At 44.3% G+C, this 12,006-nt stretch overlaps 1 protein-coding gene across 4 annotated transcripts in view; it reads left to right on the forward strand.

Moving 5' to 3' along the window:
- ttc6 (tetratricopeptide repeat domain 6) overlaps nt 1-12,006 on the forward strand; it is a 414,842-nt gene that overhangs the window by 65,717 nt on the left and 337,119 nt on the right. For 3 of the 4 annotated variants that reach the window (XM_068039290.1, XM_068039292.1, XM_068039291.1), the window contains 2 exons: nt 2,244-2,357; nt 4,824-5,081. In XM_068039290.1, the coding sequence (XP_067895391.1) occupies nt 2,244-2,357; nt 4,824-5,081 (372 nt within the window). The remainder of the gene's footprint in view (nt 1-2,243; nt 2,358-4,823; nt 5,082-12,006) is intronic. The other variant, XM_068039293.1, reaches the window with a different exon arrangement.

A 12,006-nucleotide genomic window follows, 5' to 3' on the forward strand; every position in this document is an offset into this window, starting at 1 on the left:
TGTTGAGCAAGTAGTACCCCTTGCAGTTCCAATACATCTCCCCATTGAGATGCGACACCTGCAGAGCCATATGCATGCAGTCAGTGGCTCCCTGCACCATTGGGAATCCCGCTGCCCTGAAAAAGCCACTTGCCTGCTCATCATGCTTTGCTCTGCTTAGAGAGAAGAGTATGAAGCCCCTCTCCTTGTGCACAGGGCTTCTGTGACCTCTGTGATGGAGTTTTTAAAAAATATGTTCATGGGCTGTGGGTGACACTGGCTAGGCCAGCATTTATTGTCCATGCCTGCCTAATTGCTCTTGAACTGAGTGGCTTGCTAGGCCATTTAGGAGTCAAACACATTGCAGTGGGTCTAGAGTCACATGTAAGCCAGACCAGGTAAGGACAGCAGATGTCCTTCCCTAAAGAGCATTTGTGAACCAGATGGGTTTTTACAACAATCAACAATTGTTTCATAGTCACCATTAGGTTAGCTTTGTAATTCCAGATTTATTAATTTAATTCATATTTCACCATCTGCCATGGTGGGATTCAAACCCATGTCCCCAGAGCACTAACCTGGCCCTCTGTATTGCTAGTCCAGTGACATCAGCACTACGCCACCACCTCCCCCAATGTGAGTGATGCATGGCAAACTGTGAGATGTTGGCGATGTTGCCGACTGCAGTCTGGGAGGATCCTGAGGCGTGAAAATTTGAGGGCTACAGTGATCTTCAGTCACTGGCAGCACCATCCTTGCCCTGTTCTGTGGCTGCATGCCCAGTTGAAGAAACCACCTCCTTTGTGAATCATAGCTGCCATAGACATTACTGTTATCTGAGACTGACTTAGAAGAAATGATCTCTGAGTATTCTAGGTGGATACGGCCTTCTATTGAGAGCCCTCTTCCTCCTCCTCCTCCCCCCTCTGTGCACAGCTTTCCCTCTCTGCTGCCTGTGCTCCATCTCCTTGTCATGCTGTAGCCCAAGAGGAACTGCAACTATAGCCTCCATGAGTGATTGCAGGCTTCCTGATCATAGGTCTTCAAACTTCACTGAACTCCTTGGAAAAGTCCAGCATCACTGCCTTCTGGCTCCTACAACTTTTAAGAGCTTCTCCAACAGCACAGTACTCGGTACTTCCACTAACTATGCAGCAGCAAAAGAAAGTCAAAAGCACCTCACCTTGAAAGTCCCATGCTGATGTCTTTAAATATTGCTGGAGGCTGCGGGGGTAGAGTCGGGGGGAGGGTGCGGAGTGCCTTGTTCAGGTGAGATTGTTTAAGAGAGGGTTTTAATGAGACCTACGAGTTCCAGAATGGCAGGTTAGGTGCCAAATCAGACACTGATTGATGACACAATGTACCAACTGTACATGCTTCCACCGGATACACGGCACGCCCATGCTAGCACCCTTCTAAGCATGGCTTGCAGTGTGGGCTGCGCCAGAGGTGGCTAGAAATGGATTGGCTGCCATTTTCAGCACTCCTGACTCTCTTTACACTGACAGCAATGTGCTATGGAACCTAATTTTGTGGTCCTTATCTTTATATTTGTCCCCAACATAAAACACAAAGGCAACTAGCTTCCATATGTGGAATTTGTAGTTTCCTATTAATCATGCACTAAAACTTAATAGCCTGAATTTTGCAGTTGTAATGATGGCAAAACGGTCAGCGTTTGCTGTCATTACAACTGTGGAAGTGACAACAGCCTCTGGTGTCTGCATATGCCTTCTTAAACATGGAAATCCAGAGGTTGCTGTCAGTGATTCCCTGCTGCTCCACAGCATGTGCTGTTGATGCCCCTGCAGAAAGAAACATTTCCAAATCACTTCCACGTTTATGTTATTAGTTTTGCTTTAAAAGCCCTTGAAAAATTTATGCTGTGTTAAATATGGTTTATTGGGTTTTTAACAGTGTCCTAAGTCATAATTACTGCTGAACAACCTCCCTGGCCCTGAAAGATCTATTTCATATTTATGGAACTTCTCCATTATGATAACAATTCCAGAAGTTAAAATAAAAACAAAACACGAGATTTTAATATGGTATATCAATACACACACGATGCTTAAGAATTCAAAATAAACTTCAATTGTCAATTATTTCAGAAATAGATTTTTGATAAATCCTGACCATTAGTGACAGGGACATTTCTGCCCTCAAGTGTTCGATATCTCAAGGATTATAGTGACAGTATAGGTATGCATATCAGATCAATGTTAAAATACTAGTAAATAATTATAAAATGCTTCATTTTAAAGGAAGTTACAGAAATCACAACTTCACAGAAAGAGAATGATGTAGTATTCCCAGAATCTGAAGGAAAGATATCAGTGAGGGATTCTCAACAGATAGCTGAAAACCAGATTAAAAAGGTACAGTTTAACTGTTCATGCTGTTATGTAAAACAAATGCAATTGGTTGAGTAGCATCTTAGTTTCAACTTTTCAACTTAAAAATGAAGGAATAATCCATGGTTTAAGTAAAGTTACATTAAATTTAATGTTCAAACTGACAAACGTTCTCAAAATGCGTTGCTGGATTTTATCCACGGAATTGTTGACTTCGGGAGTTTATTGTGATTCTGTACTTTTTTTATTTCTTCATGGAATGTGAGCATTGCTGGCATGGCCAGCATTTGATGCCCATCCCTAAGAGCCCTTGAGAAAGTGGTGGTGAACCACCTTCTTGAACCGCTGCAGTCCATCTGGCATACTGCACTCGCAGTACTGTTAGGTTTTTGACCCAGCGACGGTGAAGGAACAGCGATACAGTTCCAAGTTAGGATGGTGTGTGGCTTGAAGGGGAACTTGCAGATGGTGGTGTTCCCATGCATCTGTTGCCCTTGTCCTTCTCGGTGGCTGTAACAACTGTTTGGAGTCATACCTAGCACAAAGGAAGATGGTTGTGGTTGTTGGAGGCCAATCACCTCAGTCCCAGGACATCACTGTGGGAGGTGCTCAGGGTAGTGTCCAAGGCTCAACCATCTTCAGCTGCTTCATCAATGATCTTCCCTCCATCATAAGTTCAGAAGTGGGGAAGTTCGCTGATGACTGCACAATGTTCAGTACCATTTGTGACTCCTCACATACTGAAGCAGTCCATGTCCACATGCAGGACACCATTCAGTCTTGGGCTGATAAATGGCACGTAACATTCATGCCACACAAGTGCCAGGTAAAGACGATCTCCAAAAGACCATCTCCCCTTGACATTCAGTGGCATTACCAGCGCTGAAACCCCACCATCAACATCCAGGGGTTTACCATTGACCAGAAACCTAACTGGACCAGCCATATAAATACTGTGGCTACAAAAGCAGGTCAGAGGCTGGGAATTCTGCAGCGAGTAACTCACCTCCTGACTCCCCTGCTGCTGCAACTTTCAAGCCCTGGTAACATTCTTGTAAATCTCCTCTGCACTCTCTCCAGAGCAACTATGTGCTTCCTGTAACGTGGCGACCGGTTCCAGCATTACATCCCTACTTTTGTATTCTATTCCTTGGCCAATAAAGGAAAGCATTCCATATGCCTTCTTCACCACTTTATCTACCTGTCTTGCCACCTTGAGAGACCTGTGGACATGCACTCCAAGATCTCTCACTTCTTCTACCCCTCGCAATATCCTCCCGCTTATTGTGTATTCCCTTGCTTTACTTGCTGCGTAGATTTACCAGAATGATACCTAGACTCCAAGGGTTAAATTATAAGGAGACATTACATAAACTAGGGTTGTATTCCCTGAAATTCAGAAGGTTAAGGGGTGATTTGATTGACATTTTCAAGTTATTAGGGGAACAGATGGGGTGGATAGAAAGAAACTATTTCTGTTGAGTGGGGAGTCTAGGACTGGAGGCATGGTCTAAAAATTAGAACCAGACCTTTCAGGAGTGAAATTAAGAAATAAAAACAGAAAGTGTTGGAAATACTCAGCAGGTCAGACAGCGTCTGTAGCGAGAGAAGCAGAGTTAACATTTCAGGTCTGTGACCTTTCATCAACCATCAGTTCTGATGAAAGGTCACAGACCTGGAACATTAACTCTGCTTCTCTCTCCACAGATGCTGCCTAACCTGATGAGTATTTCTAGCACTTTCTGTTTTTATTTCAGATTTCCAGCATCTGCAGTATTTTATTTTAATGAAATTAAGAAACATTTCTAAATGCAAAGGGTGGTAGAAGTTTGGAACCCTCTGCTGCAAATGGCAATTAATGCTAGATTGATTGCTAGCTTTAACTTTGAGATTGATTCTAGGTTTTCGCTATCCAAAGGTATTAAGGGATTTGGGGTAAAGGCAGGTAAATGGGGTTAGGTGTAGATCAGCTATTATCCCATTTAATAGCTCAAGGGGCTCAATGGCCTACTTCAGTTCTTATAGAGAGATGGACAAATGGCATTTTCTTATAATTTTACATTTTATATATATTAAGTGTATCTCACAGAAAATGGCCAAAGAGAAACAGAGATTCCTCCTATTTGAATCAGGGAGTGAGTGTTATGTTGCACAGGGAAGAAAGTAATTCATAAAATAGAGGTTGTGGGGCGTGGTGCGGCGGGGGGGGGCGGGGTGCGGTGGCGGGGTGGGGGGCGGAGAAATAAACAAACCATAACACATTGAATTGTAAAATCCTTCAAATAAAAGGTGTCAGACTAAAATTTAAGAGATGGATTTGAAGGTTAATGATAAAAGCACAGTTTTCCAACTTTACTCTCCTGCTGCCCTCTAAATGCGTGTATCAAAAATTAGGGGAGGCACTGTGCAAGATTTTCCAACCAATCAAAGAGTTACTCCTTTAGTGTTAAAATATTTCTCTAAGATTAATCATGCTTTTTTGTTGTTTAGATTGATCATAAGGCTACAGAATCTTTCACAGAAATTGATCGTAAGGTCAGACTGGAGGAAGAAACCACAAGGGCTTTGGACAGCACAGAAATACGTACAGTTACTCCTCCAGAAACAGAGCAAACACCCAAAACTGTAGCTGCACCTACTGCAGCACAAGTGACACCTTTAAAACAAACTACCGTTGAGATTACAGACAGTTTGCAGGATACTCTAACCAACAAAGGAGCAGAAAAGATTCTTGCATTACCTGGAGAGGTAGGTTTTAAAACCATTTAACAGCATGGTTTTGAGAATTTCATCTATGTTGAGTCTGTCTATTTATAGAATTTCCAAATTTCTGTGTTCTCTCTTGTTTGTTAAGTCATGTCTTCTAAGGCTAATTATACATTTATTTGAGGTGTTTAAGACAACTGATCAATTTGATAGGGTAGATAGCGAGAAACTATTTCCTTTGGTTGCGGAGTACAGACCAAAGGAACATAGCCTTGAGGTTAGAGCAAGGCTATTCAGGAATTATCTCAGAAAACACTTCTTCACACAAAGGCTTTTGGAAATCTGGATCTCTCTCCCCAAAAAACTGATAAAGCTAGGCCTATTGAAAATTTTAAAACTGAGATTGATAGATGTTTTTAGGCAAGAGTACTAATGGTTAAGGAACCAAGTAGATGGAGTTGAAATACAGATCAGCCATGATCTAATTGAATGGCAGAAGAGGCTTGAGGTGCTGAATGGACCACTCCTGTTCCTATGTAAAATATGCAGGTAAAAAAGGATAGTAAGAAGTAAGAAAATTATGCTAAGCCTTTATTCAATCACTGGTTAGGCCTCAGCTGCAGTATTGTGTCTTATTCTGGGCATCGCACTTTAGGAAGAATGGCAAGGTCTTGGGGAGGGTGCAGAGGAAATTTAGCAGAAAGGCTGTACGTAAGAATATAACATTAGGAATAAGTGCGGGGGTAGACCATACAGACCCTTGAACCTGCTCCACCATTCAATATGTGGCTGATCTTCTGTCTCAGCTCCACTTTCCCGCCCACTCCCCATATTCCTTGATTCCCTGAGAGACCAAAAATCTGTCTATTCAGCCTTAAATATATTCAACAGTGGAGCATCCACAACCCTCTGGGGTAGAGAATTCCAAAGATTCACAATCCTTGAGTGAAGAAATATCTTCTCATCTCAGTCCTAAATGATTGGCCCCTTATCCAGAGACTGTGCCTATGTGTTCCAGATTCTTCAGCCGGGGAAACAACTTCTCAGTGTCTACCCTGTCAAGCCCCTTCAGAATCTTGTATATTTCAATGAGATCACCTCTCATTCATCTAAACTTCAGAGAATATAGGCCCAATTTACTGAGCCTCTCATCATAAGACAGCCCTCTCATCCCAGGAACCAATTTAGTGAACCTATGCTGAAGCCCTGTATAATTGTAGCAAGATTTTCCTATTCTTGTACTCCAGTTCCCTTACAATAAAGGCCATCTTTCCATTTGCCTTCCTAATTGATTGATGGACCTTCATGCTAATTTGTTGTGTTCCTTGTATAAATACACTCAAGTCTCTCTGAACATCAACATTTAGAAGTTTCACACCTTTGAAAAAAGATTCTGCATTTCTATTGTTACTACCAAAGTGAATTGCCTCACACATCCCCACTTTATACTCCATCTGCCACTTTGATGCCCACTCACTTCCTCTCTTTATCTCTTTGGAGCATCTTTGTGTCATCCTCACAGCTTACATTCCCACCTACCTTTTTATCATTAGCAAACTTAGATTCATTACTCTTGGTCTAAGTCATTAATATTTATTGTAAATAGCTGAGGCCCTAGCACTGATCTTTGCAGCACTCCACTAGTTACATCCTGCCAACTTGAAAATATCCCATTTATTGCAACTCTCTGCTGGAGCTGCACCCATCCAGGCAAGTGGAGCATATTCCATCACACTCCTGACTTGTGCCTTGTAGATATTGGATAGGCATTGGGGAGACAGGAGGTGAGTTACTTGCCACAGAATTACTAGCCTCTGACCTGCTTTTGTAGCCACTGCATTTATGTGCCGGTCCAGTTCAGTTTCTGGTCAATGGTAACCACAAGCATGTTGGTAGAGGGGGCTTTAGCGATGGTAATGCCATTGAACATCAAGAGGAGATGGTTAGTTTCTGTCTTGTGTTACGAGTGCTTCCTTTTTTTGTTAAATTTTGAAGATTTGTGTTTTAAAAACTGAAAAGGAGTCCATGGATTTTTTTTTACAAGGGTCACTGAGAGGTCTGTACTATAAACAGTTACTGGAACCCAGCAGTGGTTGTTTTTGACTTGGGGAAAATGTTTACAGTGAAGTGACCGATCAAGATTTATCGGGGTCAGGAAGCTTGACTCATGTGAAGCTGTTTATGGTTTCGCTTTGGACAGTGAATTGGTATATGGACCATGGTTTGAAAAGACAGTTGGAGAAAACTTGCCAAGAAAGCAGAAGCCCACTTCAGTCTGTTCCAGCTCTTTGAAAAAGCCACCTAGTTATCCATCTCTTGAGAAGCTGAGAAGCAAGTGTAAGAAACTGCCTGAAACCCTTGATACTGCATTTTCCCTGGAAAGCCTGCCTAAACTGATCTTCAACGTCACCTGTCAAGAACTGTTCGAGGAAGTTCCCAGTGACAGCAGTCTATACGTATTTGGGACGCCAAACCAAAAAGGACTTCTTATATCTTTTCATGTCTTCTCTTTTTTACTTCAAGAATTAACAAGTATTTTGGCCAATGTATTCTTTTTTTGCTTTGTTTTTGTACTAGAGCTTTAAAGAGTAAATCTGTATTTTTTTGGTTAACCGGTATATGTGATTGTGAGTGGCTAAGATAAAAAGGGAACGTTTATATTTTGATCTGTGTGTTTATGCTTTGTTTTATTACTGGTTAAGACTTGTTTTATAGTAAACTGATAATTTTGCTGTTTATTAAAGAAACCTGGTTGGTGTGTTTTATTCTGGGATAAATATAGAGTATATGATTAACTGTATCGGTCAGTGGGAAAAAATTTAAATATATGTTGTGACCCAGGGAGAAGTGGAATGAGAATAAACAGTGCACTCCTCCCATCTCTGTCATAACACTTGTTTGAGATGGTCATTGCCTATCACTTGTGTGGCGCGAATGTAACTTGCCACTTATCAGCCCAAGTCTGAATGTTATCCAGGTCTTGCTGCATCTGGACACGGGTTGCTTCAGTATCTGAGGCGTCGTGAATGGCGCTGAACGTTGTGCGATCATCAGCAAACATCCCCATATCGGTGGAGGGTAGGTCACTGATGAAGCAGCTGAAGATGGTTGGGCCGAGGAAACTACCCTGAGGACCTCCTGTAGTGATGTCCTGGGACTGAGATGATTGACCCCCACAATCACAACCACCTTCCTTTGTGCTAAATATGACTCCAACCAGCAAAGAGTTTTCCTCCTGATATCCATTGACTCAAGTTTTGCTAGGGCTCCTTGATGCCATACTCGGTCAAATGCTGCCTTGATGTCAAGGGCAGGCAATCTCACCTCACCTCTGGAGTTCAGCTTTATTGTCCATATTTGGACCAAGCTTGTTGTGAGGCCAGGAGCAGAGTGGCCCTGGCGGAACCCAAACTGAGCGTCAGTGAGCAGGTTATTGCTGAATAAGTGCTGCTTGATAGCACTGTCAGTGATACCTTCCATCACTTTGCTGATGATCAGAGTAGATTGATAGGGTGGTATTTGGCCGGGTTGGATTTGTCCTGCTTTTGTGGACAGAGCATACCTGGGCAATTTTCCACATTGCTGGGTAAATGCTAGTGTTGTAGCTGTACTGGAACAACTTGGCTAGGGGTACGGCTAGTTCTGGAGCATAAGTCTTCCTTACTATGCTGGAATGTTGTCAGGGCCCGTAGCTTTGGCAGTATTCGGTGCCTTCAGCCATTTCTTGATATCACATGAAGTGAATCGGATTGGCTGAAGACTGGTATCTGTGATGCTGGGGACCTCAGGAGGAGGCCGAGATGGATCATCCACTTGGCATTTCTGGCTGATGATGGATGCAAATGCTGCAGCCTTGTCTTTTGCACTAATGTGCTGGGCTCCCCCGTCATTGAGAATGGGGATATTTGTGGACCTTCCGCCTCCTGTTAATTGTTTAATTGTCCACCACCATTCATGACTGGATGTGGCAAGACTGCAGAGCTTAGATCTGATCCGTTGGTTGTGGGATCGCTTAGCTCTATCGCATGCTGCTTCTGTTTTTTGGCATGCAGATAGTCCTGTGTTGTAGATTCACCAGGCTGACACCTCATTTTTAGATATGCCTGGTGCTGCTCCTGGCATGCCATCCTGCACTCTTCATTGATCCAGGGTTGGTCTCCTGGCATGATGGTAATGGTAGAGTGGGGGATATGCTAGGCCATGAGGTTACAGATTGTGGTTGAATACAGTTCTGCTGCTGCTGATGGCCCACAGCGCCTCTTGGATGTCCAGTTTTAAGTTGCTAGTTCATTCGAAATCTATCCCATTTAGCACGGTGGTGGCCCCACACAACCCGATGGTGGGTATCCTCAATGTAAAGATGGGACTTTGTCTCCACAAGGACTGTGCAGTGGTCACTCCTACCAATACTGTCATCGACAGATGCATCTGTGACAGGTAGATTGGTGAGGACGAGGTCTTGTAGGTTTTTCCTTCTCGTTGGTTCCCTCATCACCTGCCACAGACCCAGTCTGGCAAATAAGTCCTTTAGGACTTGACCAGCTCTGTCAGTAGTGGTGCTATCGAGCCACTCTTAGTGATGGACATTGAAGTCCCCCACCCAGAGTACATTCTGTGCCCTTGCTACCCTCAGTGCTTCTTCCAATTGGTGTTCAACATGGAGAAGCACTGATTCATCAGCCGAAGTGGGGGGGTGGGGGGGGGAGGCGGTAGATGGTAATCGGCAGGAGGTTTCCTTGCTCATGTTTGATCTGATGCCATGAGACTTCATGAAGTCCGGAGTCAATGTTGAGGACTCCCAGGGCAACTCCCTCCCGACTGTATACCACTGTGCTGCCACCTCCGGTAGTTTGTCCTGCCAGTGGATCAGGACATAGCCAGGGATGCTGATGGTGGTGTCTGGGTGGGACATTGCCTGTAAGGATATCTGGCTGTTGCTTAGCTAGTCTGTGGGACAGCTCTCCCAATTTTGACACAAGTCCCCAGATGTTAATAATGAGGACTTTGCAGGATTGACAGGGCTGGGTTTGGCATTGTCATTTCCAGTGCCTAGGTAGATGCAGAGTCTTCCATCCAGTTTCATTCCTTTTCTTAGACTTTGTAGCGGTTTGATACAACTGAGTGGCTTGCTAGACCATTTCAGAGGGCATTTAAGAGTCAACCACATTGCTGTGGGTCTGGAGTCACATGTAGGCCAGACCAGGTAAGGGCGGAAGGTTTCCTTCTCTAAAGGACATTAGTGAGCCAGATCAGTTTTTACAACAATCGACAGTGATTTCATGATCACTATTAGACGAGCTTTTTAATTCCAGATTCATTAATTGAATTCAAATTTCACCATCTGCTGTGGTGAGATTCAAACCGATGTTCCCAGAGCATTAGCCTGGGCCTCTGGATCACTAGGCCAATTACATTACCACTACGCCACCGCCTCCCCTCACTAAGCCACCACCTCCCCTCATTATTCTTAATCTCTACCCATACTGATTCTACTTTCTGATCTTCTGAACCAAGATCCTTTCTGACGACTGTCCTTATGTCATCCTTTACTAAGAGGGCTCCTGCTTTTCCATTCTGTCTGTCTTTTCGAAATGTTGTTCATCCTGGAATATTCATTTTCCCCTTAAGAGATGAGCTCCCACCTCCAGAACTGGTGGCCAATCGGGATGCTGGCAGCTCTGCAGTACTGGCAGTGCCACTGGGAGCGGTGGCCACTGCTGTTACTACAGGAGGCTCTGCAGAGTAGAAGATTGATGAAGACCCTGTGAAAGGTAAGTATGTTCAGGGTTGCTGGGGCCATTCAGACAGGTTCAGCAATGCGGTGGGGGCGATGTTAATGAGGGCAGGGGGAGGGTCTTCCTGGGAGGGGAAGGGTGACCATTGTCGCTGAGGGGCACTCCGGGGGTCCTGGATTGCCCCTAAAGGATGGACCCCTAACTCCGCTCGGAGGCCACCAAGTTTTACCTGGTGGCGTCTCCCTGTGGCGTCGCCCCCTCCCCACGCACCGCCCCCCCATCGCCTTCAACAAAATTGGGGTGGAGGTGGAAAGAGGCCCTTAAGTGGCAATTAATTGGCCACTTAAGGTCCTCAATTGGCCTGGGGTGGGAAGGCTGTCCTTGGTCTTCCCTGCCCGGGACTAAATTCAAAGACGTTGGGAAGGCAACTGGCACTCCAATCACTCATTGATCTGCTCTATTCTCCTATTTCTATTGTTACAACCAGGTGAGGCAGGGGTCTCGGGCTCCCGTCTTAGCTTTTTTCAGGTTTGGCCATAACAGGGTTTAATTTTTAAAACACTGTGTTTTCAGCTTCCCTTCAGTGAATCCTTGCTCACTGCTCTCTAATTGTAATGGCGAAGAAATCAATCAGACAGGTTTTCTCAGATTTAAACAAGAAAGGTGTAAGTTTATTAACCTTAAAACTCTAATTCAGTTAAAACTACTAAAGATGTGCAACGCGACCACGCTAGCATGCATACGTGATAAACACACACGCAAATAGAGACGGAAAAGGAGAAAGAATCAAAGGGGAAAGGTTTGAAGCAGTAGGTGGGATTTAGTTACTGGTTCCGGACAGGATGCAAAGTCTTTGATTCAAATTAAGTCTTGGGGTTCTCGTTGAGGCCCAGTGCACACTTTCAAACTTGTTTCGCTGGCCTTCTGTCTTTAGACTTAAGTTACTTCCGTGGGTCCCTGGAACTTTGTGTGAGAGAGAGTGAGAGAAAGAGAGAGAGAGATGCTCTCTTCTTGAAGTTCAGTTGTAGTCTCTTTCAAAAACTCTTCTATGTCAGGCACAATTCAAAGAAAACCCAGGTTGACCCGGGCGGCACAGTGGCGCAGTGTTGAGCACCGCAGCCTCACAGCTCCAGTGACCCGGGTTCAGTTCTGGGTACTGCCTGTGTGGAGTTTGCAAGTTCTGCCTGTGACCGTGTGGGTTTCCGCCGGGTGCTCCGGTTTCCTCCCACAGC

The sequence above is a fragment of the Heterodontus francisci genome, chromosome 9 (genome assembly GCF_036365525.1).
Source record: "Heterodontus francisci isolate sHetFra1 chromosome 9, sHetFra1.hap1, whole genome shotgun sequence".
Taxonomy (NCBI): Eukaryota; Metazoa; Chordata; class Chondrichthyes; order Heterodontiformes; family Heterodontidae; genus Heterodontus; species Heterodontus francisci.